Here is a 23,750-nt window from a genome sequence, read left to right on the forward strand (position 1 = left end):
AGGTGCGCGGGCGAGGGCGGCTGTAAGGCGGAGACACACTCACAGCACTTGGTGCGGCTGCAGGTGCGCGAGGTGCGCGGGCGAGGGCGGCTGTAAGGCGGAGACACACTCACAGCACTTGGTGCGGCTGCAGGTGCGCGAGGTGCGCGGGCGAGGGCGGCTGTAAGGCGGAGACACACTCACAGCACTTGGTGCGGCTGCAGGTGCGCGAGGTGCGCGGGCGAGGGCGGCTGTAAGGCGGAGACACACTCACAGCACTTGGTGCGGCTGCAGGTGCGCGAGGTGCGCGGGCGAGGGCGGCTGTAAGGCGGAGACACACTCACAGCACTTGGTGCGGCTGCAGGTGCGCGAGGTGCGCGGGCGAGGGCGGCTGTAAGGCGGAGACACACTCACAGCACTTGGTGCGGCTGCAGGTGCGCGAGGTGCGCGGGCGAGGGCGGCTGTAAGGCGGAGACACACTCACAGCACTTGGTGCGGCTGCAGGTGCGCGAGGTGCGCGGGCGAGGGCGGCTGTAAGGCGGAGACACACTCACAGCACTTGGTGCGGCTGCAGGTGCGCGAGGTGCGCGGGCGAGGGCGGCTGTAAGGCGGAGACACACTCACAGCACTTGGTGCGGCTGCAGGTGCGCGAGGTGCGCGGGCGAGGGCGGCTGTAAGGCGGAGACACACTCACAGCACTTGGTGCGGCTGCAGGTGCGCGAGGTGCGCGGGCGAGGGCGGCTGTAAGGCGGAGACACACTCACAGCACTTGGTGCGGCTGCAGGTGCGCGAGGTGCGCGGGCGAGGGCGGCTGTAAGGCGGAGACACACTCACAGCACTTGGTGCGGCTGCAGGTGCGCGAGGTGCGCGGGCGAGGGCGGCTGTAAGGCGGAGACACACTCACAGCACTTGGTGCGGCTGCAGGTGCGCGAGGTGCGCGGGCGAGGGCGGCTGTAAGGCGGAGACACACTCACAGCACTTGGTGCGGCTGCAGGTGCGCGAGGTGCGCGGGCGAGGGCGGCTGTAAGGCGGAGACACACTCACAGCACTTGGTGCGGCTGCAGGTGCGCGAGGTGCGCGGGCGAGGGCGGCTGTAAGGCGGAGACACACTCACAGCACTTGGTGCGGCTGCAGGTGCGCGAGGTGCGCGGGCGAGGGCGGCTGTAAGGCGGAGACACACTCACAGCACTTGGTGCGGCTGCAGGTGCGCGAGGTGCGCGGGCGAGGGCGGCTGTAAGGCGGAGACACACTCACAGCACTTGGTGCGGCTGCAGGTGCGCGAGGTGCGCGGGCGAGGGCGGCACGCCGGGCGGCGCGGGCGGCAGCAGCGTCTGCGCCAGCCCCTCGAACCGGGACCCCGCCTCGAATCCGTTCTGCTACGGATATTTCATTCCATATATACGGATTTCAATTTACAATTGCCGTGTGGTTGACGGCACCAATAAAGAAAAGATTGTGTTTTGACATTAAAAAGAACAGGACCACTCCTTCTCTTTCCTATAGATGTCGTAAAAGGCGAGTAATGGATAGGCTTGATAATTTGGGATTCTTCTATTTTTGGACGATGAAAAATCATGATATTTCAACTAAACCACAGAAAACAGAAATCGCGGACTGTAAAAATAAAATAAAAAGGCTATAAAATTCACTATGTTTTATACAGTTGATGAAGCGAAGGAAGTATGCAGAGATCGTGGCATGTGGAAAGAGGTAGTCTCTGCCTACCTCTCCTGGAAAGAGGCGTGATTTTATGTATGTATTCTAAACATATACAGGGTGACTTTTAATTCAACTGCATAAATTTAACTGTTAAGTGTACTCATCTAATTTATCTTTCAGACATTTATTTACATGTTTAGTTTTAATTTCTTTTTGTAGTATTGGTCTTTAATAAAGCGTGTGACGTAGTTTTTGAGGGTTTTTTAAATGTGAAAATGATGACGTTTAATTTAAATAAAAATAGGCTCAAACAGCTCAGAAGCATGGGTATAGTCTATGTTTAAAAGGATGCAGTTGTTTTCAATGTCCCCCTGTATATATATTTGGACATTGAATATATATATATCACAAAAACTTACAGGTATCATGATAGTGGGCCGCAGCGGCTGTATGGACGGCTGGACAGCCGCGGCCGGGTAGTACGGGTAGTATTGCACCGGGTACCCGATGTAGCCCGGATATCCGGCCGCCGCCGCGTACATGGCCGCCGCTGGGCTGTACATCTGGAATTTTTGACGATTAAGACACGCTAAAGTTTATAAGGTTAAGTTTTATAAAAATCGAAATTTTCTTAAAAAAAATTTATTAAAGTATCAAATATAATTTAGATATATTTTTTTAATTACGATTGCATAATTAATGTGATCGTTAAATAAATACTTAAAAGTATAAGTATTTTGTTCAAATTAATAATTAATTCTTAAATTTGAAAGTAATTAATTGTCGCATAAAATTATGCAACAATTTTTTTTTTTAACTAATTCGTAATGTCTATTAATTTCGTAAATATACATAATGTGTAATTTAAACATTTATTTTTTGCAGTTGGAAATAATTAGCTAGTAGAAATAAAAGGAAATAAAATTTAAACACGTATTATAATTTTAACATAAATTTTATCCAATTCAACAAATATAAAAATAAAATAATTCTATTTGCATTTTAATATTAACTTTTAATTGTAATATAAATTATATAATTAAACATTAATCAATAGATAACATTACTTAAAATCTAATAGCCGTGTGGTTTACGGCACTTTGAGACCGGCGTTAGAATAGATCCACTCCATACATTTCTCATGGATGTCGTAAAAGGCGACTAAGGGATAGGCTTATAAACTTGGGACTGCTCTTGCAGGTGCTGGACTACTTTATTTGAATCTCAATTCCATCATAAAGCCATACACGCCTGAACGTGATCAAAATTTTTATTCATTATTATGGAAAATTTCAACATCACTTAATAATTGTCATATCTTTTGTTTTGGACCTTTCAATATTTTTCTCTTTCAGACTGTTAACCCCGAAAGTACGTGACTATACATGTATGTATGTAACTGTTTGTTTCCCTAATAAAGCTAAAATAAAATAAAATGTACATGCTAAGTACACATTGACGCTAATAATTACCGGTAACTGCTGACTGAGCGCCGGTATCGCCTGGTGGTGCTGTAGCTGGTCGTAGGGCGGGGGCGCGTACACCCCCCCCGCGCCCGCGCCCGCGCCGCCGAACGTCACGCCGTAAGGGGAACCCCCGGCGACTGGAAGGGACATATTTGGAAAGAAAAGTTTAGAAACTGGCTTTCGATCGTATACATTATAAACTTATGTGGGGGCAAATCAAGTTGAAAAATTCAAAATTGTTTATTTCTCCAAGCTTTAGTTAGGTTAGGTTAGTTAAGTTAGGTTTATCTCATTTGTATATTTCACAAATAAGATAAAACTAACCAGTATTGTATCCGTGGTTACACATCCAGTTGCCTGAATGTGCAGGTTTTTCCTCACGATGGTTTGACCTTTATTTTGACCAAGCAACCATGTATAGTTCTCTTGGGATTTGCAAAGAACCTGTATTCATTTAGTTATTTATTTAAATTTTTCTTATTGTTTTATTTAATGGCCTTTTATCCGTTGTTTTTATTTGATCACGCGGGCGAAACTGCTGGTAAAGCTAGTAGGTCATAACAGGTTCTTACACGACGCGACTCCCGTGATCCAAGATCCACGCAACATTCGCAGTGGATCAACATTCAATTGCCTGAACGTGCACCCTCGCCGTAAGAGAACACTTTGGAACTAATTGGAATGTAGTTGAAAAAAAAAACACTCAATTGCCTGAACGTGCAGGTTTTCCCTCACCGTAATAGAACGTTATTTAGTTGAAAAAAAAAAAACACTTTGGAACTAACCGCCATACTGCGGCGCGGCCTGGTGCGGCGGCGCTGGTAGAAACGGCCCCTGAGGCGGCTGCGGCTGTGGGTACGCGCCGAGGGGGGGCGTCACTGCAACAACCCCGCTCTTTAGCTACGTCCGCGACGACGCGTCCGCCCGCGACTGTACGCGCCGACATTACATGCAGATAGCGCTGTTGGTGGTCGTCCGAGAAGGCTGTCTCGCTTTTTTCTTTGTTATGGCAGAGAGCTTGGAATGTTTTAGAGGGTTTTTTGGACTTGTAAGAATTAATTAATGCTTCTTTTTTTTTTGAGAATTAACTACGTGTTACTTTTTTTTTAAGTTACGCCATTTGCAATTGGGTATTATCTTTTTTCAAATGTGTGTACGCAGAAAAAACCGGATAGATTTTTAAGGCTGGCATAAACAAAGTAAAATAATCAATATTTTAATTTTCAGAATTGAAACGCAGCATAAGTATTTTTGATCATGATTTAAAAAAAATATATTTTTATTTAACAAGAAAAGTACAAATAAAAGCCCATGAAATCCAAACATTTTTGCCCGAAACATGAGCGAGACAGAATGCTTCTTAAACGACGTTGTTGAGAAGGCTTACTTTAACGCTTCAAATAACTGCCATAGAAATATTCAACTTCATTCATTATAAATATTCAGTTATTTCATAGCGGCAAAGCGAACCTTGAAGAATGAAGTTGTTGCCAATTGGATTCAGCAGCGCTATCGACACATTTTTATATTGCATTTTTTTTTTTAATTTTTAATTATTATTTTATTTCCATGTCGACGCGTGTTCTAGTCGTGGGCATAATCCACAACCCAAGCCCGAGCATTCACGCTTGACGCAGCGGTGAGGTCGCCACGAAATAGTGTTACCATGGTTCACAGAAGAAAAACTGGGATATATTTTCTTTTTTTTTACGTAAATTAATTAGAAAAAAAAAAATAACTCGTACTTGCATAATTATATGTAGACGATGCAAATAAGAGTCACCAAAAACCATGTCAATACTTCTCGTTTGGTCGAACGTGAACGAAAATAGAACTTGAAATTTTAATTAAAAGAGTAGTAGTAAGTAATTATTGTCAATTATGGATTGGATTTTATTTTATATCAACTAAATTTATTTCAAACAAAATCTATTTGAACAAACGTAGAGAATTTTATCAAATTAAATTTCCTTTTTTATTATTATTATTCTTATTTCGTCCATTCAGTGTTTCACTGACGTCAGTGTTAACGACAAGCGATGCCCATACAACGCGTTACATAGAGGCCAATCACGAGATTCGACAGCCTTAAGCCAGTTGTAAAATAGCCCACAACAAAATTTAAACTTTTACTTCAATGATAAAGGATTCAATAAAATTCGTAAATACTCGTGATTGGCAACGTTCGGAAATTTATAACTAAAGTCCCGAACGAACAAATATTTGGCAGGTTTAGTCAACGATTCGGTAGAACTGCCGAATGCCTACCAAACGTTATGTACAATGCATTCCGATAATGATCACACCAGCTTGGTGGCTTTGCAGCCATATGCTGAGAAGTTAGTGTGACCATTTAGGTCTTAAATAACAAAAACAATCACACGATTAAGGGACCTTTAAGAGAAAAAACATTAATATTATTTATATCAACTGTGAACTTAGGTATCTCTTATTTTTTAAGATAATAAATTTCTAAAAAGCTTCAATTACTATATTAAATTAAGGTATTTTTAATGGTATAAATCCATAAGTTCAGAGTTTTAAACAGGATCGCCGAATGACGATCGAAAACGTGTATACAGTTCGTGAACATTCCTTGAAAATGACATTATATAATACTATTCAAATATCTAACTAAAGTGTACCAAGATTTATTGTCGGAGACAATGTAAATCTACAATTATTTTCATATTATTTTGCTGTTTCTAAAAAAAAAGCTACGCAAGGAAGCAGTAAAAAAAATCAAAAAAACTATGATGAGTGCGTTGAAGGACACAGAAACATGCTCGACAAAACACAATAAAACTATTTAAGAGCAAAATAAATAACAACAACACACATGCCGCTAAACTATTTCAACTAAAATCTAAAGAAAAGATAGCTCGTGATGAGAGGAAATGACGTCATGCCTGTAAAAATAAAACGGCTGCTCTAAACAGCAAAATTTCATATGAAAAATAAAAATACCCATTTGAACCGCAAAAATCCTGGTAACTCCCTCCTCCGAACACATTAATTACTAACTTATTCGACTACCAAAAAGGCACCATAAAAACTATAAATGGTGCGTTTTCTTTAAACAGTATATTAAAGTCATATAGTAAAAGCTTATCGTTAATATTTTTATGCGGAAAGCGAAGTAATGATTTGTTGTTTTGTCTGCACAACCAATCAATACTTTAGAAAATCAATAGTGATATTCAGAAAATCACTCCACTTATCAGGATCCCTGTAAAGAACACGTCGAAAAATTCCGGGTACAAAATGTAAAAGAAAAAAAATCAGGGGGACAAATTCAAAATCTATGTGGGACCTAGAGACGGTGACGAAGTGAGTTGAACTGGAATTAAATTCGAGATAGGTAAAACCTCAGTACTGCCATACTTCCCTGTCCTTCAAAGTAAAGCTTTAAAGTGCATGCATTCGTTGCCCGAGCCATGTCAAATGGCAGAGGCAACTGGACGATTGAAGATCATCACTTGATAGTTTTTAAATAACTAAAAAACTTTGATAAAAATTAAAAGGAAATAAAATCGCAAAAGTCGTAACGTCTGGAAAGATGTAATAACAGGAAAATAAGGACTAGACCAATCATATGAAATTTATCTATCAACAATTATTTTTTTACTAAGTGATAATCTTCGCACGTGACTTAAAACTAATCACACACACACTAACAATGTGTCATTCCTGTTAACATTAGGACTCAATCCTCGATAACTTTAGCAACCCTTTCAATTCATATATAATTTATTCTAATTGCATTATGAAATGATATTTATATTATATTATTTAACTTAAAAAGAGATAGTTGATAATTAAAAACATCCAAATTAAATTATTCCAAAATATTTCATCACAAAAAAAAAATCTGGTTAATTGTCGAAAAAGCTGATTGAGGTATCTCGTTACCGGAGAGGTAAAAATTAACTAGCTCAGAGAATTAGCTTCGACATTCAAAATGGCAATGCTGCCACCCTTCTGGGCACACTCCCGCAAGTTGAACTGTACTATTTGTAAATTTAATTTTAGTTTATAATCATCTTTTTTTTTATACACATTTTTAGTTTTAATTTTGCTCATTCCAAAACGACATATTTTATAATAAAACAGCTAGAAGTGAGTAAGAAAAAAATCTGATTAATTGTATAACGTGAATTGAAAGCGTTGTTTTTATCTAAGCTTGTGTATTTCTAAATGTATCTAAAAGAAATCCACAAACTGTTTGATGTTAATCTTACATTATTGTGTAGTTAAACATACAAACTGCGTTCGGCACATTAAAAATACTCTGAAATCACTAGTGCCTTACCATCACCTTAACTTTATTTGCCCAAGGAAATGATAAAAAAAAGTAAACCATACTTCCTTGAACATGATCTTAAAAAAAAAACAAAACTAAATATATAAATGCATTGCGTTTTGTTCTTTTTTTTCTATTATGTTAGTATTAAACACACAATCTTAATTATTTATATTTGATGTAACTTTATCGGGGAATGCGCAAGAGACCATAAAAATATATAATCCAGTTTATTTTATTCATTTCAAAATCACTTTTACAAAACCCCAAAGTTACATTTTTAACTGAGCACAAAATTTCTAACATTATTTTGTGCAATTATTGGGATTTTAAAACCTTTAAATATCCCAACCGGAACTAGTAAAAAATGATAAATGACAAACTATTTAATGGGATATAATTCCCATAAATAGAAAAAAAATATGCAAGTTTTTAAATTTAGAAGAACTGCTAAAACCCCCAGTTGTGTATGAATGCTATTATAAATCCACTAATCATGTTTTACTAGTAATCTAAGTTAGCTTAATGTAAATAGTAAAATAAAAAAAAAAAAACAAACTCAAACATTTAATAATCCCCAGTTACAACAAATAGCAACAGGGAATTAACACAAAGGCCGAAAAATATATTTTTATTGATTTATTAAAAATTTTGAAATTATTTTTATTCTGCCTTCATGTTTGATGTGCAATAAATACTAGCAAAATTGTAAATAATAATGACTAAATATATTGATATATTTTTTTTAAAATAATGCTCACTTTTGTCATTATTATTTTTATAAAAATAAAGTGTTAAAATCAATAAAAAATAAGCTGTGAACGAAATGTTTATAGAAAATGAGAAAAATAAAAACTTTCAGCGTAAAAAACACCAATTAAATTTAAATGATAAGTAATATAAAGTGGAGAAGTCCTGTCTATTTTAATAAAGAACTATATGTTTGCTTTATAATTTTTTAGAAGAAAAAAAAAATAGACAGTACACTATTCTTAGACAACTTATTTTTTTAAGTGTTAACTAATGCCTGACAAAGGAATACGTCTTACACTGTTCAAAGAGGACTTAAAAACATTACACTATACAAATCCAAGCAATAACATCTACTGTACAGCCAACAGATTAGCTTCATAACCAAACTCAAGTCCTCCCAGAAAAGTACAAAATAGTTTTTTATTTATATACTTATGTTTTTATTTATTGACAGACATATTCCCTGGTCAGGCAGGTCGAAAAAACAAAACAGAAGGTTGATGGCTCAAATTACGGATTTAAAAAAGTTAATGGTCGCCCTAGTTAAGACTGCCACATGTTTCTTTTTTCAATTACATTAAATAAATATACAATTTCTTATTTAATTTTGGTTTTATCTTAGTAACTTGGTAAATTTTTTGACAGATTCAGTAAGATACACAAAATTGAAATTAGTATTATAAAAAAAATATACTTTTTAAGTGATTCAGAGTAAATATCAATTTAGGTTACTAACAAACTTCTTAAAATCAGAAGATGATCCATCAAACGATGGAAAAATTAAAATAGTGAATTAATAACACATTGGATATACTTCCAATGAAAAGAATATAAGAATTCTAAAAAAAAAATTAAATTGGAGGAAAATGAATTTTTATTACCTATTAAAAATTTGTTGAGCAATCAAACCTCCATTAAAAGAGGTTACATTAAATCAATAAGACATACGATCGTCCACACTTCGATACGCACATATCATATTATTCTCTCTTTAACTATGTTTCCAAAAAAGAAAAATAAAAAGAAAGAAAAATTCTGTGTGATTCTTTACATGATACATTAGTCGACTGCCGTACGGCCCCGCTGGCGGCGCGGCGGCTCCTGCAGAGGGGGGGCGGCGGCTGGGACGGGGAGGGGTGTGGGAAACTTTTTATTATCATAAAGTTCTTTTAGACCCGCAAAAATGTATACAAAAGTCACAAAACATGGAGTAGGGTGACCAAACTGGCCAAAAAAAAAAGAAAGTAATTTACTAGTCAGGTCGTGTTATTTTTTGTTTTTTAATGTTTTTTTTTAATATTATAGTACCTTTTTCTTAGAACAAAGGCTAAAAAAAAATTGTTCAGTTCATCATAACTAAAAATGTTTTTTACGCATAATGAGAAAATAACACAACACAGACTTTTCTTTAAAAATTCTTAACAAAAAAAAAACATATTTTTGTTATTGATCCGTGACTTTCGAATACAAAAAAAACAGTCTCAGTGACATATAATATTCTCACTGAACTGATTTTCTCTTGTAAGTATAAATTTTCTAAATGATATTCATATTATTTGCAAGCATACAAACATGTGTAACGTCAAGGTCGCATTACTAATGTAGTCTTATAAATTCTGGGCGGATGTTCTTATAAGTTTGTAGAAAAAAATATATATACAGGCACATACTCCTGACATACATACTGTGTGCACACATCTTTCCTAGAGATATATACTTTCTATATTATATTTCTATAGGCTATGTATTTTCTTCACATCTAGACCAGCAAAGAAGCCTTTAAAGAAGGAACATTATGTTCAACCTTCCAAAATGCCCATTTTCACTTGCTTCGGTATATTTTCTTTATAATAATTAAGTATAACAAATTGCAGAAAAAATTTAAGTTATTGGTACTATCTTCTTGTTGTGTTTTGGCTAGTATATTTGGGGCAGTTGCCACAAATTTCACTATGGCTACATTTTTATCCAATCATCCTGTAATTATCTTCATTGCATCTTCAACAACTCACTCAAATTCACAATAAAAATGGGTATACAGTATTAATAATTTCCATAGATAACAACATAACACAAAAAAAATAAGACATTAAAATATTTTGTGTGCAATTTCCTCTATTCAGTGTAATTGTTGTGTGTGACAGGGCCTATATTTATTTTTTGTCACCATTTAAACTCATCTCTTATGGTATTCACCCCGCAAGGGATATAAACGTGATTATATAGGTGTGTAAGCTCATGGAATGCAATAAATAATTGAGTACTGAGTATATTCTTCTTTTCATTAATGGTAAATTTAATACTCAAAGAACCTGCTTACGGACATGATATAGACAGGCTTTTGTTACAAATTATAGCTAAAGCGAATTTTGTTAACTTTAATTCCTTCTAATGATCCTAATTATATATGCAATATTATGTCTTGTGACCTACATTGACATGTCCTAAGTATGACAGTCTAGTTTTACCCTCGAAAATATCATGATTTTAGTACCTCATAATACCTATCCAAGAGGTGGGTAAGTACCTATATAATTCCTATCAAAGAAATTATGAATACTAAAATTAATGAGCAAAAGGGGGCACCATATGAAATCAAGCTTAACGGAAAGGATTATGATTCCTTATTCGGAATTAAAGTTTTTGAGTAGACGGTTACGGAATACATTTATTACGTTATTACCCCGCCTAAGTAGAGGGTTGGTCAGAAGAAGCCGTCCATCTTGGAAAATCAGCCACTATCGATCTACAAATTCGGACTTCTTATTTATCCAACCAGCATTGAAAAAGTGCCTTGATCTATGTAATTATAGGATTATAATCTTTAAAAATTTTGTAAAAATTAACAAAATAGGCAAATACTTCACAATCAAGGCCTTTCAATGACGTTACACATGTCAACATTACTCGAGAAAACGAACAAAGAAAATAGCAAAAGAAGCGTGTAAATACCTTTTTTGTCTGCCATTTATATAATTATAAGTTTACTTATTAGTAAAAACAATTGCACTAATAATCTCGTTGCGTTTTTAGAAGCAAAAATCACAATTTCAACAACGCAGTCGCAGAAATCAAGCTTCGCAACGATTCTCGCAACGACACTAGTGATTGACACAACCAACAATTTCGTAGTCGATCAATTTAGCTTTTGGATCTTAAAATTTTTCGTAAAATTGTACATGATAGGTACTTAGTTTAATAACTTATTTTTTCACCATAGTCTGTGTCGCTTTTGAAAAGGAGCGCCCGTTTTCTTGATTTTCCCGTGTTATGAGCTCGACCTTGTTATAGGAGGCTCGCGGGTAGACACTAAGAGGATAAAGATGGTAATCTGCTTTGCTTTCAAATTATAGATTTGGAATATTCTCCTAATAATAAAATAAAAAAAAAAATTAATTACTTGGAACTTGGATGGTAAAAGACCACGGGGAAGCTTTCCATCATGCAGAAGCTCACAGTAGATGGAGAAGATTGCTGTAGCGCTTCCGTCGGACTCACGATCCTCACTAGTGAGGGAATGCCTTGAGGAGGAGGAGTATATTCTACTATCTTGGTGATAAATGTTTTACAGAGTACAGGGCCCAATTTTCATAATTTTACATAGACAGATTACACATGAGCCAATAGTTACCATGCATGATAGTAGTGATAATTTGCAAGGTCAAGGCGTAAAAATTTCTTGAGTTTAAGATTTCACAAAATACAGGGTTATCTCGGCTAGCACTCATCTGAGTGAAAAGTTACCTTGACACAGCTATTTTCGTTACGCTTATTTAAAGGGACAATAACAATTCCATTTAATTTTTAATAAACAGCCAGGATAAATAAAGATAAAAAAAATATGGCGTCTTATCGTTGAGAACTCTATGGTACAGGCCAGAAAAAACTTCTTGAAATTATCTCCATACAAATTATATATGACACAGCCATACGTACAAATTTTCATTCTCATACATACATAGAATCACGTCTTTATTTACCCCGCACGAGGAAGACTTTCAAAAATAACGTAAGGAAAATGTTTCACTTTTATTCCTCTGACTCATATATTAATCAATAGCTACAGGTTATAATGTCACAAAAAGGCAGAAATTTTATTAATAAATTTATTTACATTTAACTTATTATAAATTATTTTATGTCTAATGAAGATTCAGCTAAACATTGGAGAACAGAGTCCACTTGCCACCACATCTGAAAATTAAGAACAAACACTATATTAAAAGACATTATTATGAATAACATAACATATAATCACGTCTATATCCCTTGCAGGGTTGACAGACTCATCAGTAAATAATCAAAAGATTGAAAGGCCGCGTTCAGCTATTCGGTAATGATTTAATTGAGATTCAAATAGTGACTAGTTGCTAGCCCATCTCCTAAAAGAAGAATCCCAAGGTTTATAAGCCTATATTATAGACGTGATATTTTGAACTTGAATATATATGCCGTGTGGTTCCCGGCACCAATACAAAAAAGAATAGGACCACTCAATCTCTTTCCGATGGATGTCGTAAAAGGCGACTAAGGGATAGGCTTACAAACTTGGGATTCTTTTTTAGGCGATGGGCTAGCAACCTGTCACTATTTGAATCTCAATTCTATCGTTAAGCCAAATAGCTGAACGTGGCCATTCAGTCTTTTCAAGAGTTTTGCCACCTGTATGTATGAATGTATGTGTGTTAAATAATACTGACCTGCAAGCGAGCAGGAACCTGGCGTCGTACGCCCTCTGCAGCGGATGCCGGGCGGGCTGCGCGGCCGGCAGCGAGCGCGAGCCGCAGCGCGAGCACTGGCGCCAGTGGGCCGGGCGACCGCCGCCGCCCAGGTACATGTATCTGGAGAACAATACATTTTTATTGGAATTTATTATACACACATATATATATAAACCCTTTATTATACATAAAATTATAACAATAAATTAATCCTACTTATATATGTATAAATATTATGGTAATGTATAAAAGGTGGCCTCATCGCATTAATCTCTTCCAGGTAACCACAAATATAGGATACTATTTAGTATCAGCACTGTGTATATAACAATATTTTATAAATAAAACATACCTAATAGCATCCATATGCGTTGAAGGATTGATTGTATCGCCCTGAGCAAAGTTCGGTGGCTCTGGGGCGCAGCGCAAGGCTTCTGGCTCAACGCCATACTCAAACTGCAACAAAAACATAAGCGACACTGTCAATCACAATGAGGTTATTTTCTTCATGTCTGACTTAACCTAGCGTTTGCCATTACGTCAGACACAACGAATAGAATAGAATAGAAATAGAGTAGATTTATTTTCAAAATTGGATACAAGGTATCACTTATTGACGTCACATCACTTAAATCTAATTATAAATACTACCGCTTCCAAAGCGCATGTGTAGAAGAAGCGGCGGAACAAACTACACTGCAGCAGTTTCATCGGACGTCAATGTACAAATATAGATCTCTTAAATCTAAATCATGGACGAATACACATTGTCTACAACGTTATACTACCATCAAGAAATACAATATTTTTAAGCATTTTTGTTGTATCTGAGAAAGACAGATGGGGCATTCCAAGGTAAGTGACACCAAACAAAAAAAAATAAAAGTGAAAATTATGTTAGAATATGCCTTTTGAATAACAGTACATAATCTTAACCTTACTAAACAGATTTATTTTTTCGTGAAAATCTGCATTTTTACTGTTTTTGCTCAATAGCAACACCGGATGTAGTCAAGCTCAATGCATAGAGTAATTGTCTATGGTTTTAAAAGTAAATATTTCGGCCATTTTGTTTGTGAATCGGCGCGTTGTCAACGTGAGCAAATTGATATATTATTAAAGATTTACGGCAAAAAATACGAAGCAAAACGGTAAGTTATGTTCTATGATATTAAACAAAATTTGGTAACCAGACTTGTGTCCCGACCGTCACAGTTTGATTCAATTTTGTAAATTCTAACCTCAAAAACGATTGCTTATGATAAAATGTGTGCTTTGTAAGTAACGAATGGATAGAAATTGAGTGATTGTATACATTTTAAAGTAGCTATGGGCCGTTGGGCTTTTTAGACATTAATATTTAGGTATGTCCCGACCGTCACAGTCCCGACCGTCACAAACCCTACCGTCATGATCCTATGCTAGCAAAATTTTTGTTTTTGTGCAAATATCCCTTATATCGCTTGTATATCCAAAATATGATTAGTTTTGTGTTGGCTTTATTAGTTTTTGGTTTTATTTCGCATGGCATGAAGTGGTTGTGGTATAATTTTAGATGCCTATGGACGCGGCAGAGCGAAAACGTTTGTCTAGGGCCAGACAAAAAGAAGACCCAGATAAGAGAAAGCTTTTGTTAGAGAAGGAGAAGGAACGAAGTAGGAAAAGAAGAATAGAAGCTAAGAAAAACCAAGACCAAGAAGCGAAGATGATTCAGATGTCTCTAGCGATAAATCGCTCAACATTGGGCCTTCGTTATGTGCAAGAGATGATGATGAGGTACCATTAGCACCAGGTCCAAGTATGACGCACGAAAACACTATTCAGCATGGTAGTTAGTAAGGGTAGAAAATGCAAAAAGAAAAAATAAAATTTATAGATACGTCGCTATTTGTCAGGGACCTCCAGAGGAAGATTCCGAAGTAAAGGTGATGTACATGAAAAATGTTTCTAAAGGAGATGAAGCAAAACAATTTATAAGTAATCCCAGCGATGTAGCATACGTAATGATGTCAGAAATAATTAAGGTGCTACCAGAGCCAACCATCCATACCAGTGGAGACCGAATTTTTTATGAATTCAATGAAAACATTGATGTTTTCGAGGCATGACCTAACTTTTTTTTTAACGTTTTAACTTTTTTAAAACTTTTTCGCCATATTTTTCGTAACAACCGTTAATAAAGGTATAAAAAATACATGCATTTTTGTTCATTTGCTACTTATCCCGACCGTCACATCGGCTTGTCCCGACCGTCACATTCTTCAAATCAGAATTTTGTTGAAAATTATAATTTAATTTCGAACAGATCTGTAAGTATCGAAAGTTTTAACCTTTAAGTATACACACATAATTATTTGGACTAATATCATTAACAGTTTCTTACAAACTTTCATAAGTAGTTGTAAATCTGGAGTAGATTATTAAGTAAGAGTCCCGACCGTCACAATTTGTAACACTTTTTTTTTCAATGAAAAATATAATCTTAACACGTGAAATTCAGGTAAATTAGAGCTAACTTATTGAATTTTATATTACTGTTCATATCTATTGTGTACTGTTCAATATAAATAAAATATGTGTTTAAGTACATAGAAAAGAGAGTTAAAATGTCCCGACCGTCACCATGGAATGCCCCAGATAGAGACAAGAAAATATTGTCACTCTTTCATAATAAGAGACACTCAATATTGCTTATTTTAATTTAATTTCAATTTACAAAATTTATTTCTATCGCGAATGATTTAAAACATAATCGACAAACATAAATCGAGACAATTTCTCATCACTAAAGTAGAATTCAACATGGCGTCCTAATTGTCCATTGGTAAATATTTCGCGCCGTTTTTCAAAACTTTACAAAATTATGATGATTCATTCATGTAAGTCTTTCTGGGCCAAAGTTTTTTAAACATACACCGTTTGGAAAATCAAAAAGTCGTGTAATAATGTTTGTGTTAAATTAATATTGTATCAAGATTGCACTAACTGCGTCACTGAGGTAGTAAAACTTACGGAACGGACCTAACGATCCAGAAGAGAATGAATTAAAGGTAAAAAAAGCTATTACATATTGGATAAGATAAAAAACTTTCCTAATATAAATTAATTTTAAGTGCATTACGTTCCTTAGTTACGCGTGTGGCAAATAATTATCTAAGCTGGGTTCTCCTGTAAAAGGTAGCGTTAGTCAGACGGTAGTCGCTTCGTTTAAAAACTTGACTCACCCAATCCAGAATCATGGTCAAAGGCGTACCTCGGGCTCCACTCTGGCAAGATTTCTAGAGAGAACATACATATATAGTCCCTTCTATATCCCGATAGACAGAGCCAACAGCCTCGAAAAGACAGACCACGTCCAGCTGCACATTATTGAAATCCATCGCTTGCAAAAAAAATCCCAAGTTTATTACAATTTTTGCGACATCCATTTGTCAGTCGTGAATTGCTCCTATTCCAATGTACTGGGAACCACACGGCACTATAAAGAAATTAGACAATGAAGACTCACGTAAAGCGGCCAGCCCCTGCCGCCATTGTAGGACACGCAGCACCGCGGCAGCGCTTCCCACACGCGCGGCGCCGACAGCTGAGCGGCGAGCAACAGGCACTCCTCTGTTTGCGCACGTTACAAAATGAATGAATGAATGAATAACTCTTTATTTCACACACAAATAAAAAAAACAAAAAACCAAAGCACCGTGTGGTTCCCGGCACCAATATAAAAAAGAAAACGACCACTCCATCTCTTTACCATGGATGTCGTAAAAGACGACTAAGGGATAGGCCTACAAATGGTCACGTCTGGCTGACTGTTGGCTCTGTCTATCCCTTGCGGGATAGACAGAGCCAACAGTCTTGAAAATACTGATAGGCCACGTTCATGCTGTTTGGCTTCATGATACAATTGAGATTCAATCAAATAGTGACAGATTGCTAGCCCATCGTCTAAAAGAAGAATCCCAAGTTTGTAAGGCTATCCCTTAGTCGCCTTTTACGACATCCATGGGAAAGAGATGGAGTGGTCATATTCTTTTTTGTATTGGTGCCGGGGACCAAACAGCACCAAGCGGTAGTAGATATAATTAGATTTAAATGATGTGACATACGAGATCACGTGCGCACGCGCACACACACACACACTCACCGTTCTGATCGTGTTTCCCGCTCTGCGCCACTCTGGCGAGAGCCCTGCTCAGGACGTCTCCGCCGCGGCCGCACGCTCTCGCGAGGACCACCAGCTTCCGGAGCAGGGTCACGGCGGTGGGATCCGATATTAATGAGTATCTGAAAACAATAACGGATACATACATACATACATATGGTCACGTCTATATCCCTTGCGGGGTAGACAGAGACAACAGTCTCGATAATAACGGATAGGCTTATAAAATGTCAAGAGTGCCCGAAACCGCCGAGCTTGCATAAAGAGTTATGAATGTGGATGAAGCGTAGGAAGTTCGTAGTAGGAAGATCGTTGCAAAGTGGAAAGAGGTAGTCTCTGCCTACCGCTCCGGGAAAGAGGCGTGATTTTATTTATGTATGTATAGGCTTATAAAATTGCGATCCATTTTTTTAGGCGATGGGCTAGCCAACCTGTCACTATTTGGATCTCAATTCCATCATTAAGCCGAGCAGCTGAACGTGGCCATTCAGTCTTTTCGGGACTATTGGCTCTGTCTACCCCGTAAGGGATAAAGATGTGACTATATGTATGTATGAAAACAATACATACATATATAACATAACTTATAATCACGTCTTTATCCCTTGCGCGGTAGACAGAGCTAAAACAGTCTTCAAAAGACTTAAAGGCCACGTTCAGCTGTTTGGCTCAATGATAGAATTGAGATTCAAATGGTGTCAGGTTGCTAGACCATCGCCTGAAAGAAGAATCCCAAGTATACATATAAGCCTATAGTCTGTGGTCAGTGCCGTGTCTAAAGACCGCAAGCGGTCACAGGTCAAAATTCAGAACAACGCCATCTAACGGAACTCACACACAAACTCACTGCGTTCTGATACAACGCCATCTAGTGACACCGATGTGAACTTACTGCGTCTGATTCCGCCAGTAAATATTATTATCTGTGGTCAGTGCCGTGTCTAAAGAACGCAAGCGATCGCAGGTCAAAATTCAGAACAACGCCATCTAACGGAACTCACACACAAACTCACTGAGTTCTGATACAACGCCATCTAGTGAGACCGATGTGAACTTACTGCGTCTGATTGCGCCAGTACATATTATTATCTGTGGTCAGTTCCGTGTCTAAAGACCGCTAGAGGTCGCAGGTCAAAATTCAGAACAACGCCATCTAACGGAACTCACACACAAACTCACTGCTTTCCGATACAACGCCATCTAGTGAGATCGATGTGAACTTACTGCGTCTAACTGCGCCAGTACATATTATTATCTGTGGTCAGTGCCGTGTCTAAAGACCGCAAGCGGTCACAGGTCAAAATTCTGAACAACGCCATCTAACGGAACTCACACACAAACTCACTGAGTTCTGATACAACGCCATCTATTGAGACCGATGTGAACTTACTGCGTCTGATTGCGTCAGTACATATTATTATCTGTGGTCAGTTCCGTGTCTAAAGACCGCTAGAGGTCACAGGTCAAAATTCAGAACAACGCCATCTATCGGAACGCACACACAAACTGACTGATTACTGATACAACGCCATCTAGTGACACCGATGTGAACTTACTGCGTCTGATTGCGTCAGTACATATTATTATCTGTGGTCAGTGCCGTGTCTTAAGACCGCTAGAGGTCACAGGTCAAAATTCAGAACAACGCCATCTAACGGAACGTACACACAAACTCACTGCGTTCTGATACAACGCCATCTAGTGAGACCTATGTGAACTTACTGCGTCTGATTGCGTCAGTACATATTATTATCTGTGGTCAGTGTCGTGTCTAAAGACCGCTAGCGGTCGCAGATCAAAATTCAGAACAACGCCATCTAACGGAACGCACACACAAACTCACTGCGTTCCGATACAACGCCATCTAGTGAGACCGATGTGAACTTACTGCGTCTGATTGCGCCAGTACATATTCTTATCTGTGGTCAGTGACGTGTCTAAAGACCCCAAGCGGTTACAGGTACAAATTCAGAACAACGCCATCTAACGGTACTCACACACAAACTGACTGAGTTCTGATACAACGCCATCTATTGAGACCTATGTGAACTCACTGCGTCTGATTGCGTCAGTACATATTATTATCTGTGGTCAGTGCCGTGTATAAAGACCGCTAGCGGTCGCAGGTCAAAATTCAGAAAAACGCCATCTAACGGAACTCACACACAAACTCACAGAGTTCTGATACAACGCCATCTATTGAGACCGATGTGAACTTACTGCGTCTGATTGCGTCAGTACATATTATTATCTGTGGTCAGTGTCTAAAGACCGCAAGCGGACACGGGTCAAAATTCAGAACAACGCCATCTAACGGAACGCACACACAAACTTACTGCGTTCCGATACAACGCCATCTAGTGACACCGATGTGAACTTACTGCGTCTGATTGCTGTGTTTTGCGCATAACGCAGTCAGTGCCGTGTCTAAAGCCCTTTGCAGTATACGACGTAGGGGTTGTAGGTTCAAAGCTTCAGATGACGGCTCCGTACGAGCTTCGAGGGTCAACAGCGCCTGGGGAAAATAAGAAATCGGTTTATACATACACACAATCACATAAAATCACGTACGGGCTAGACACAGCCAGTCAGTCTTGAGAAACTGATCGGCCACGTTCAGCTGTTTGGCTTAATGATAGAATTGAGATTCAAGTAATTACAGGTTGCTAACCCATCGCCTCAGAGAAGAATTCCAAGTTTATAAGCTTATCCCTTAGTCGCCTTTTACGTAAGCCAAACAGATGAACATTTCCTTTCAGTCTTTTGGTGGCAAGGGATATAGACCAGTGACCATATGTATGTATAAACATCCAAGATCCATGCCAATCAGAAAAAGTTCGTTCCTCATCATGACCTCCGGTGTCACAGACAAGCGTACTACCGCTGCGCCACAGAGGCCGTCAAAACTCTAGTATACGTCGTTTGACGTCAACCAATGTTGTGATACCAAACGTTTTGACAATAGGGATGATGACTAGGTCTTAAAACATTATTAATTAGTGCATAACATGATAGAATACACGTAATTAAATCCGTTATGTGAATTTTTAGTTATAATGTTTTCAAAGTATGATGGGAAAGTCCATTTAAAAAATTCAAAATTATTTAAAACTAGAGGCCGCCCGCGACTTCGTCCGCATGGAAACCCTATCAATCCCGCGGGAACTCTGGGATAAAAAGTAGCCTATGTGTTATTCTGGGTCTTCAGCTACCTACATACCAAATTTCATGGTAATCGGTTCAGTAGTTTTTGCGTGAAAGAGTAACAAACATCCATACAAACTTTCGCCTTTATAATAGTAGTAGGACTAGAGGCCGCCCGCGACTTCGTCCGCATGGAAACCCTATCAATCCCGCGGGAACTCTGGGATAAAAAGTAGCCTATGTGTTATTCTGGGTCTTCAGCTATCTACATACCAAATTTCATGGTAATCGGTTCAGTAGTTTTTGCGTGAAAGAGTAACAAACATCCATACAAACTTTCGCCTTTATAATAGTAGTACGATAACTATGCCAGGAGTGAATAAACAAAAATATGAAATAACTTTCATTAAGACATCATATCCATAAACGCAATAATTAAGGTAGCTGCCATACAAATAAAGTGCATGACGCGAACAAGAAACTCAGTTGTGACGTCACACTTGAGTAGAGTTTTGTACGGGGCGTTTTGGACTCGTCAAAATAATGTGTTATGCTACCTCGTATATCTCGGGTAGTTTATTGTTTATTGGTGCCATTATTTGACCAATGTTTTAGTTATTGTGAAACAAAATTAACACCAAAACAAAAAAAAAATGTCATCATGCCTATTAAGTATCCTAAAATCCACACTAATAATAAAGAGGAAAGATTTGTATTTTTGTATGTTTGTGTGGAATAAACTCAAAAACTTTTGCCGATTTTGATAAAATTTGGCACAGATATAGAATAGACCTTCAAAAGTGACATAGGCATAAATTTGTTTTTACTCTTTGTTTATTTCAAAATATAAAACACAAAAATATGTCCACCCGTGCGAAGCCGGGGCGGGCCGCTAGTAATGAATAAAAATTTTTGAATACACAATAACACACAACAACCTTCTCCTGGTCGTGCGCATGCTCGCTGGCGACGAGCGCGGCGAGCGGCGCGGCGTCGGGGCGCTCGTCGGGGCGCACGGCCGCGCCGCTCGCCGCCCAGCCGCCCAGGCAGCTCTGCAGGCACGCCAGCCACGACGCCGCCGTCTGCCCGGACGGCACCAGTCTGGGTGTAAGATAAATAAATATATATATATATATATACGGGACCAATTACTCTGGTTGAGTCAGCCTCGAAGTAAGTTGGAAACTTGTGTTACTCAACGATACTATATCTATACTAATATTATAAAGCTGAAGAGTTTGTTTGAACGCGCTAATCTCGGGTACTACTGGTTCGAATTGAAACATTCTTTTTGCGTCGAATAGACCATTTATTGAGGAAGCAACTATTAGGAGCGAAGATATAATGGAAAATGTGACAAAAACGAAGAAAATTATTGACTATTGAGGGCTTCAATGATGCCCAAAAAACTATTCCACGCGGACGGAGTCGCGGGCACAGCTAGTAAATATATATATATACATATACGGGACCAATTACACTGGTTGAGTCAGCCTCGAAGTAAGTTGGAAACTTGTGTTACGAGATACTAACTCAACGATACTATATTTTATAATAAATACTAATATAGATAAACATCCAAGACCCGGGTCAATTCGAACCCGGGACCTCCGGTGTCACAGACAAGCGTACTACTGCTGAGCCACAAAGGCCGCCAAACTATTTAACAGTATAGAATAGATTTATTTTCAAAATTGGATACAAGGTATATCTTATTATCATCATTAAGCCATACAGCTGAACGTAGCCTTTAAGTCTTCGCGAGACTGTTGGCTGTCTACCCCGTAAGGGATATAGACGTGACTATATGTATGTAAGTACCTGCATAACGCTATTCTAAGTTTGAGCCAGCTGTGATAGTAGAATTGTTGGAAAGCCGGCGGCTGTCTTTGGAAATTCTCAGTGAATCTGCAAAAACAAAAAATCAAATGTTTCAATCAACAATATCAAAACATATAAAAATACAATAGAAAAAGTGTGTAATGTACATCAAAATTATTTTATTTAAAAAACCAATTATCACAATAGGCTATAACACTCTTTTTTGAAAACTGTTTTAAATCAATCCTGAGACTGTGTTATATCTATAGAATTTTTATTAAAATTTTTTGAAGCCGAAAAGTGCTCTAAAAACGATTTATTATTTATGATTTTGTATTTTCGCGCGAAAACGCCATCCGCCATGCTGTTTTGACTCGTGACGTCATACTTTTAGTAAACAATACGGCTCTACGTAAGACTAAAGTAAAAAGATTTTTGTAATAATGAATTACAATACATATTGTTGGTGTCTTGTTCCTGAATGCAAGAATACAAGTATAAAAACACCAGAAAAATTGTGGATTCCACTGCCAAGTGATATTAAAATGAGAAACCATCAACGTATTAATCCTCGGTAGATTTATATTGTCTGCTTTCACAAAACCGTCTTCCATGATTCTATTAAATTATTAAAGAGTAAAAACCCAAAAACGTGATAGAAATTTCAAAATAAACAGAGCCTGACATCATCAATATGTTTTCGATTCGATATTTGTTTACTAAAAGTATGACGTCACGTCAGTACCCAACATGGCGGATAGCGTTTTCGACTTTTGAAGAACAGATTAAAAAAGAGGATTTTTTAAATTGAATTATAAAATCCATATTGCACTTTTATGAATAATGATCGATGTTTTTCTTTTATTTTTTACAAAATCTATAAGATACGTGCATTTTTATATTTTTTTTTTACATGGTGTAAAATAGCCTATTGTCCTTTAGTCTATTTAGTTTTTGACAGCTGCCACCGCATGTAATCTATACATATAATAAATCTGTAGAAAGGTCAATTCTGTACATTGAAAATATTGAAAAAATAAATAGCAGGGGGTGTTACTGGATCGATACCAAACACAAAAATGTGATTAACCCTTCAGCTGCGGCGGCTATACGCAAACTGCGCACCTCGTCTGCGGCGTTCAAGCGCCGCGGCGGACGGGCGCGCAGTGTCTTAGATTTTGTTGTATATCTGTATATAATTATTTGGGACCTACCCAAAAATTTATTTTTTTTTAAAGATATATAAATGAAGAATCATATGCAATAAATTTTGATGCGAAAAAACACTTGCGTTTATTATATTTAGGTCACTGAATTCAAAACTTACCGAAAAATTATCCATTGTAAATATTTTACTGATTTTGCAATTTACATCTTTCATATATTCTGTTTTTGTTTACTATTCCACAAAGTCCAATAATTGAGGAATTTAATGGTGCCAAAAAGTTATTATGTCCCAAGTAAAATTCTCTAAAATCGTCTTCACAAATAATCCAGTAAGAATCACGATTTCGCCATTTTGCAACTTCTACAACGCAAACTTTATACTTCTATTACCATGAAAATATTGAAATGTAGATTTATTTGAGGCATTGTAATCGTAAATAATGTATTTGGCTTCACAAAACAACAAGTAAAATGTATCTAAATGTCTTAAAATAGTATATTTCTACTAAAAACTGAAAACTTACCTAGAAAACTATCATTTTTTCAATTGGCTCGTTCATTCACTTACATTTGTC

At 37.6% G+C, this 23,750-nt stretch overlaps 1 protein-coding gene across 1 annotated transcript in view; it reads right to left on the reverse strand.

Moving 5' to 3' along the window:
- Positions 1-12,237: 12,237 nt before the first annotated feature.
- LOC106140357 (mediator of RNA polymerase II transcription subunit 16) overlaps positions 12,238-23,750 on the reverse strand; it is a 33,193-nt gene continuing 21,680 nt past the window's right edge. Inside the window, exons 13-20 of the mRNA XM_060952638.1 lie at positions 22,009-22,095; positions 21,126-21,288; positions 19,425-19,558; positions 17,026-17,165; positions 16,390-16,493; positions 13,234-13,337; positions 12,861-13,001; positions 12,238-12,354 (exon numbers count right to left, since the gene is read on the reverse strand). Coding sequence (XP_060808621.1) covers positions 12,318-12,354; positions 12,861-13,001; positions 13,234-13,337; positions 16,390-16,493; positions 17,026-17,165; positions 19,425-19,558; positions 21,126-21,288; positions 22,009-22,095 — 910 coding nt within the window. The 3' untranslated portion in view covers positions 12,238-12,317. The remainder of the gene's footprint in view (positions 12,355-12,860; positions 13,002-13,233; positions 13,338-16,389; positions 16,494-17,025; positions 17,166-19,424; positions 19,559-21,125; positions 21,289-22,008; positions 22,096-23,750) is intronic.

Source organism: Amyelois transitella, chromosome 29, assembly GCF_032362555.1.
Source record: "Amyelois transitella isolate CPQ chromosome 29, ilAmyTran1.1, whole genome shotgun sequence".
Lineage (NCBI taxonomy): Eukaryota > Metazoa > Arthropoda > Insecta > Lepidoptera > Pyralidae > Amyelois > Amyelois transitella.